The following is an 8,423-nucleotide window of genomic DNA, read 5'->3' as shown; positions in this document are numbered from 1 at the left end:
TCAGAACACTTGGAATATGCTGTGTGGAGTAATTGTATGGTCATTTTATGCTCTTTTTGGAACTCTAAAGAATATAGCCCGGCCACTTGTGTTGCTTTGGAGAAGGCTGAACTATTCCTTTAACTTCTTCTTCTCTGTCGCCCCCGCCACTGGGTCCATCATTACAAACGCAGGTTGCATGGCTAAGCTTTGTTCAAACCCACAGAACTACATTTTAAATTCTAGTCAAGATAACAAGTTTTCCAAAGACACCAAATGTGTCATGCTACATACAGGGAAATGTGTATATAATGATGCACAAACATCTAGATTTTTTCCATTTGATGTAATGGTGCAGCCATAAAAACATGGCGTCTTGTATTTGGATATTTCATTCAATATAAGCAGCTAGAGCTTCAAGAAAGAGTTGTAGCAGATACAGAATATGGATGTGATGTTGTTGTACAGTTAGGATTTATTTTTTTTCTAACTTTGAAGCTACTTAAGGGGAAATTTAAGGGTAAAGTCAGGAAAAGTCAGTGTACAAGGGGTTAACATGATTAAGGTAAGACGACTGATATCTGGGTCACAGAAAGAGAAGTAAGGTGACGGTGTTGCAGGTTGCAACCAGACAGATTTGGGGAAGTGTAAGTGATTCAGCCCGAGTATTGCGTTACAGCTGGCTGCTGTACTGTGGATGTTTCATGATGTTTCAGCATGGCGTCACGTCGGTTTGCTGAGCTCTTTCAACTGTGGAGCCAGTGGTTTTAGGAGGCTCAGATTGCGCTATTACAATAGAACTTATGCAACATGGTGGGCTTTGACCTTCCACAACTTAAAAGGAAAAGCACACTCAGAAAACAGTTCTCAACTCCTCATCAACAGCTGAAAGATTTATTTCTATTCATTTTATATTTGCTATGTAACCATTATTTAACCAAGAAGGTCAGTTACAAATAGTCTACAGCCGGATAATTATGAAAGACATTGTAGGCAAATACTACTTATGACTTTTCAGCATTTCTCAATTAGTGAAGTTTGACACACATTCACATTCACAGACACACACACACGCTCACACACACACACATGCGCGCGCACACACACACACACACACACCCTTACCCTTATAGTGGTGGCGTGCAGAGAAGGGAAGTTCCTCTTTGCAAATAGGGAAACGCCCTGTGTCAGAGTGTGTGTGTGTGTGTGTGTATCTCTGTGTGTGTATGTGTGATGACTACATGATGAGTAGGAGCAGCAGTCTTTGTCCTGATGCTGATGTAGCACTGAGAATGTAGATCTAGCCAATGCAAAACATGGAAGTTTCAATGCAAAATGTAGAAAAATGAACAGACTAATCAACTAGTCTGCAATCAAATACAAAATATGAAAATTGCAAATTGATATGTAGACTGATGAGCTATTGAAATGTAATGCTTTGCTCTGGCAACTCTGTATGGAGTTTAACTACTGGATTTCTACTGTTTACCAGTATGTCACCTAGAGATTAATTTAGTTTAAGTCATTTTTAGCTCTTTTTTCTCTCTGGCTGCTTATCTCTCATTCTTCCCTCTCTCTCTCCCTCTCCTATCTGCTGTATTGCTGATAGATGCATATTGTCGGTGTTCTGAAGAAACATCTCAGCTTGTGCCTTGTCGACATTTGACAAAAAAACATTGCATGACCCTGGGACCAAGCCACACCATTGGCAATGCAAAACATAAACAAATGCACCAGTCAACAAGTTCCCTCTCAATTCCTGTTAAGTCTTCACTAACATGTTCTGAGAAGCCAGGCCTTTCAGACTGTCATGGTTAGATTGCTTTGTCCCAGGGCAACAGTACTACTACCACCATGTGACTAATACTGCACATAATACATCCTTTAACACCAGTGTGAGTGTGTCGTGTGTGTTTGTGATTTGCCCCCTGCGCATACCACATCAAATGAACACAAATAACTTTGTCCGTATTGCGTGTGTGTTCATGAAACCAAAAAGAAACTAGTTAACTATTTCAAATCGATGTTTTCCATGAGTTGCAGAGAGAAAGCAAGAAATAAAGAAAAAAAGGTGGTGAGTTAGCAGAGTAATGAGGGGAGAGGAGAGGAGAGGAGAAGAGAGGAGAGGAGAGGAGAGGGAAAAGACACGAGGAGAAAAGGGTTATTGTGTCTGTCTAATTCAGGCCGCACCACTCCTCAATTGCTCCCTCCATCCCACTCTCTTCTCCCTCTCTCCCTCCATCTCTCTTCATTGTCTCTATGTTGGCATGTCGTACTACCTGCTGTCCAGTAGGCTGTTTCACTATACTAAAATGAAAATGGCTTGGTAGGCTCTTCTTTCTCTGTCAATGTACTGACAATACCACAGTGTCACACTGTTTTCTGGGCTTGATTGAGAGACATCGGACTACTAATTGGCAAGTAAAAGAAATACCCACAATGCTGTGCAACATGAGTCATGGTAAAATTAACCAGTCACGGAAAACAGCACCCTGATGCTAAACCATAATTAATATTAATATTCAATCAGCTCTGACAACTGTTCCAATTATGACTTAATTTACAGATTAATTGCAACTAACCACTTGGCTAAACAGTAGCCAGTCTACAGGTTTATTAGCCTAGCACTAAGCACTAAGCTGGTTTCTCAAGTCAATAACAGCTTGATGTGATACGGTTTTGCTATAAAATTTAAATATGATCCGCTGCCAAAAATTATATCCACAGCTTTATTTTTGTGACTCCTTGCCAAGACCAATTTATTTATGACTTAATTGTACAATCTTGTATAATCAACAGCACCCAGATATGTACATGCATATGTACATGCATATTGTAGGGTTGTGGCTGCATGGCTGCTGCAAAATACAGGGAGTACAAGTCCAGTTTTCCTCCAGCAGTGATGAAAAGAGACAACAGGACCAGAATGACATGGCTCGCTGCGTCTGCTATCAATGTGAAGCTTCATTGAAACTACTGGCTGCTATTTACCTTTTTTTGCCGTTCTGCTGTTTGCTCACTCATAACACTGTATGTTAGGAACTTTCAGATGTGGCATCTCCGTTGTCGACTCCTATCTACTTCACCGCTTTAGAAACAGGACATCCTGTCAACTCTGGCCCATCGTCTATTGACCTGGCAGTCCTTGCCAACAAAGAAACCCACACACACTTTTACCATACTACCTCTAGGCCCAGACAGCAAGCATTTCTCTGCAGTAAACGTCCTGAATGGGTTCATGGATCGACATCTGACGCCTGTGGTAGAAACTCTGCCAAAGCAAGCAGTGAGTAAGCTTCCTATTTCACATCCCATCCCAAGTATCACATCCCATGTACATTTACTATAGTCTACTATGCATCTGGCCAGTCCGGTGGCGCTGTAGGCTCCAAAAGTGTCTGACCACAAATAGACTATACATGGTTTTGTTCTACATGGAAAAAAAAGGCCAATAAGTGTATGAGCTACTTTACATTTACTATACATGTGGCCAATCCGGCAGCCTGTAGGTGGCGCTAGAGGCTCCAAAAGTGTCTGACCAAGGTTATACTGTAAACTAGGGATGCACCGATCCGATACTTGGTATCGGTATCGGGCCGATACTGGCCTAAAATGCTGGATCGGACATCGGTGGCAGCTAACGTTATAATCCGATCCGATCCAGAGCAATCAGTTCGAGCCCCCGGAGTAATAAACGGGCGTAGTCACCTGCCGTAAAACATGCCTGAGTTTGCACGTGACGCGACACCAGTGAGTGAAGAAGTTGGAAAAAGAAAGCGAGCGTGCAGGCAATGTGCTGATGTAAACATGTCAGCGGTTGGGAATTATTTTAGCCACAAAGGGATGCTAGATGGCTATGCCATTACTAGCGTCCCAAAGATCTTTATCCAACTCACTTTAACAAGAACTTCATCTGGCGACGCCTTCCAAACGCCTGCTCCTTAGCTCAAACTTACATCGAGTGTCCTTGGGCTTAGTATCATGTACACGCCACCATAAAGGTTTCAATTAAGTCTTCCGTTTTCACAAAACGAAGCTTTTTGGAGATGGGGGCTAAAGCTAATGCTACCGCGCTGATGACGCTGACGCGACCTGTGCGTGCGTCAGAGTCAGTGACTGTCAATACTGTCAGTGAACGGAGGAACAGGCTGACAGCAGAGAGAGGTGAGATGCTTCTGTTTCTGAAGAAAAACCTGCCTCTTGTCCTTAAGTGATTAAAACTAGACTAGACTTGGCACACACTGGATGTTATGCCCAGAAAAAGCCTATGTGTAGCAGTATTTTTTCTGTCAGTTATTCACACTAAAGAAGAGGAAAAAATATATAAGCAAAGGCTGTATGGTTGTTTCAATATTGTTTTGTAGCAGTATGCACTGGTCAGTTTATTGCTCTTTTGCACTTTTGTGAGTTTTTTTGCACTGTATCCCTATATTGCAGCAATCTTTTATATATCCTAGGAACTGTCATTCCTATTTTGGTCAGTTCTTTTGCCTTGCTGCTTTTCTTTTTTTTAACAATAAAATTATTGTTCCCATGTTATTTACATGTTGTATGCAGCTGTGTAATTACAGAAGAAAAAAAGGGGTCAATATCGGATCGGTACTCGTTATCGGTTGATACTCAAAATTCTGGTATCGTTATCGGATCGGCAGTAAAAAAACGGTATCGGTGCATCCCTACTGTAAACAGTTTTCTTCAGCATCTTACAAAAAAGTAAATCTGCCAATCTTCAACTTTCTACTCCAAAGAGCCAGACCTACTATACATTTACTGTATATTCTTTGAACATCTACAGGTCCCAATAATGCCTAGCTATAAGAACTGACTAATTGATTGTATACAGAAAAAGTAAATGTGAAAGTATGCCATATTTCAAGGTCCTACTCTCTACTGTATGCCTCCTGTAGAAAAATTAAAATGATCAGGTAAAATTGACTGAAGCAGAGATGTAAGAATCTGTGAGGGAAACAGGAGGGTTAAGTTGCATAAAAATACCTAAAATGTGATGTAATGTAAATAAAAATAAACAGAGGAAGAGCACAAATGCTTTGTCAGCATCTCCAGCAGTCATGTCAATCCACAACAGAGTGAAAGAAGTGGGGAAAAAATGTTTTCTTTAGGGATTCTGTGTGTGTGTGTGTGTGTGTGTGTGTGTGTGTGTGCGTGCATGCGCATGTGTGTATGTGTGTGCAGAAGTCATTGTTCTATAGGCCCTGTTCCTCTCCTGGTCTCCCTTGATGGAGCCCAAGGTTGACACACACACACACACACACACACACACACACACACACACACACAAACACATTCTCTCTCTCTAGAAAGCCTGTCTGGGCATAACAAAGCATATGGATCTACACAGCCTCCCTCATTACACTGTTATCAGTAACACTTTGATGCTCATAAGTCATTATAAAGTATCGTAAACTGAGTGCATAATTATTATTATCACAGCATGATATAATAAACCAATGCACATAAAACTTTAATTGTTTGTCTGATGATTACATTGTAAAAGTAAAGTTTTTCTCTGCTTCTAATGGGCTTATAATGTGCTTGTAATTTATCACAATGTACTTAAGGAACATTTTAATGACAGTTATTTTGTTAAATAGAAGTTAGGACTGAGAGAAAGTGTATACAAATTAGTATTCTGAACAGAGGTTTCACTCTCTCCACAATAAAAAAACAAGATCAGATCAAATGGGGGTCTGCAGTCGACTTGAGGGTCTTTCCCCGTGTTAACGCAGCACTGGATCTGAGTCATGGGGTCAAATATGTGATTTTCTACTCCTGGGTAAAAGCAGCCTGTGTCAGGCCAACATAGGCCTTACTGTCCTGTGCATCTCTTGCAACATTTCCTCTTTCAGGAAATCAAGTGGCAATAGAGGCACACACCCATCTTCTGTGACACACACACAATCGTGTTACTATACTTCTGAGAACCTTCCACTGACTTCATTCATTCTCTAACCCTTAACTGCTAACCCCAGCCTTAACTCCTACCCTAACCTTAAAGCAATACACAAGTTTTGGGGAGATTGGTCCGTGAAAGTTGGATATTTTCAAAAAGGGCCTGTATGCCACTACTGTCACACAGTTCTCACTTGCCCCAAAAGTCTTCATTTGTTTATGCTAAGAATTGAAACTGATCCACACAAGTATAATAACACATATAGTAACAAGTATAGCAGGAGCGTGTGAACATGGTTTGCACTGAGGGCAAAGTCAGCTGGACCGGGTGAAATAAAACTAAACACCTCTTCCAACCACAAACCACACACATGAAAACAAACAGATGATACTGCGATAAGGAAGTGAGCCCCACCCAGGACATTAAAGATGCTGCAGGGTGTGTGTGTGTGTGTGGGTGTGTGTGTGCATGTTGTCTGTAAGTGACTACAGAGCTACAGGCGAATTCAACCGAAAATATCTTTTTTTTTCTTCCTGACTAACTGGAAATAGCCTAGTTCTAGTGAGTTTTACTAGAAGTGAGGCTGACTCATTAGCAACATATTGTGTGTGTATATGCATGTGTGTGTGTGTGTTTTGAGACACCTAAAATGCAAGATAGCCTGTTAGTTGAACACAAGCACACACTTGCCATGCATGCAACTAACACTTATTAAAAAGGGAAACAGAGGTAGAGAGACAGGCAGACTATGTGGGAATTGAACTACTGACCTTGTAGACTTGCCCATAGGTTCCATTGCCAACCACCTCCACCAATTCAAAGATACCTGCTGGGTCCTAGAGCAAAAGACAATATGATCAAATAAATAAGAGAAGAGAAGAGAAGAGAAGAGAAGAGAAGAGAAGAGAAGAGAAGAGAGGGATGGAGTAGAATGGAGCAGAGTACAGTAGAAGTAGAGTAGAGAGGAGATGCTGAGTCCTAGAATACAAGTCAAACTAGAGAACCATATAGAATAGAATAGAATAGAATAGAATAGGAGCAAAGTGGAGCAGATTTAATTAGAGCTAAGTAGAATATAATAGGGGGTATAATAGGGCTACACTCTAACATATAAAGTTATAATGAAGCAGTGACAAACAACTTTATAAGTGCAGTGTTAAGGGTCAATGGGGAATGACAACTGGGACCAAATAATGTGGACAACACAGTGGAATAAAAATAACCTGGAAAGATGTTTTAGCTGTAAACGTTAACAAAATTGCCCAAAGTGTTGTCTGTCATGGCTTCATAAACTATAGGAATATTATAGTGACACCATAGGAGATGAAAAATGCCATTACTCGTACCACAGTTCCTATAGGAATATTATAGAAATATTATAACAATATTATAGGGATGTTATAGTGATATCATATGAGATAAAAAGCACCATAAGATCACTATAAACTCACAAAATGTCACACAAGACACACAATGAAGTCTTTATAGGAATATTATAGGAATATTTTAGCGACATCATAGGAGATTAAAAAATACCATACAGTAGTTATAAGGTCACTATAAACTCATTGTTGAGTACTACAGACACCACGATGGGAATATTACAGTGATTTGTCGTTATGGTGTATAACTTTGTTGGTCAAACAAGAATGTGCCAATAACTTTGCAGGGCGAATTTTTGTGTTTGGAGTGTTTTTTTCTCCATCAGTTTAAAACTATAAGAAAACGGGACGAGTATAAGTGTAACAGCCTTGAAAACATGCTGCTGTGTCAAAACATTTCCACCAAAGCTATGCTGTGCTGACTGCCGTGTCTTGTTATCGACTATCTGTTGCATGTCAACTTTTCAACAAGCCAGCCAACAGAAATCCTGCAAAATACAACGGTTGTGTCTGCACATTTTACACCAAACAGGACACATTGAGAGTTTCATTTGAAAGCAAACTGTCAACAGAAGAGCCTGCAGAATATAACAGTCTAAACAGTACACACCAACAAAAGAAAGGACACGATAAAAGTTTCATTTGAATCCAAAAAGTATCGACTATCTGTTGCATGTAGTTAGCTTAACTTTTCCTCGACTGCTCACCAAGTTAAACAGCTTGAAACTTTGTCGCCCCACCACATCCTACAATGTTTACCCAAACATCTCAATAAAAAAGAAAGACAGCATTTCTCTACTCACTCTTAAAGCAGCGAGGTCTATACTGTCCAAACTCCGAGTGGTGTTTTCTCTCGACATTGCTGCCAATAATGTTGTCAGCGGTTTGATTTTTACAGACAAGACATGGACGCACAGGATTTCTCCTCCACAAACTAACGGTTTTTTCGACTTGTCGCGTCCATTCTGAGGTTTAGCTAGCAGCGTCAAAAGCTAGTCAAGGTATAACATGCGACTTCCCGTCAGACATTTCAAAATATTCCGGTTATTAACGTACGTGTCTCAGTGTGTCTTGAGCAAAAAAGTAAGTCCAAAATTAATCTCATAGTTTTATCATCATTATACTGGAGACCAAAGATCGAGAAAAGGTAA

The 8,423-nt window shown here is 40.4% G+C and overlaps 1 protein-coding gene across 1 annotated transcript in view; it reads right to left on the bottom strand.

The window, feature by feature from the left end:
• The window catches only part of LOC139933137 (mitogen-activated protein kinase kinase kinase kinase 4), a 62,224-nt gene extending 54,026 nt beyond the window's left edge, over positions 1-8,198 (bottom strand). Inside the window, exons 1-2 of the mRNA XM_078289290.1 lie at positions 8,076-8,198; positions 6,661-6,726 (exon numbers count right to left, since the gene is read on the bottom strand). Of these exons, the coding sequence (XP_078145416.1) occupies positions 6,661-6,726; positions 8,076-8,132 (123 nt within the window). The 5' untranslated portion in view covers positions 8,133-8,198. The remainder of the gene's footprint in view (positions 1-6,660; positions 6,727-8,075) is intronic.
• Between the last annotated feature and the right edge of the window lie 225 nt (positions 8,199-8,423).

Source organism: Centroberyx gerrardi, chromosome 16 (genome assembly GCF_048128805.1).
Source record: "Centroberyx gerrardi isolate f3 chromosome 16, fCenGer3.hap1.cur.20231027, whole genome shotgun sequence".
Lineage (NCBI taxonomy): Eukaryota > Metazoa > Chordata > Actinopteri > Beryciformes > Berycidae > Centroberyx > Centroberyx gerrardi.
This window is presented reverse-complemented; position numbering and strand designations above follow the sequence as displayed.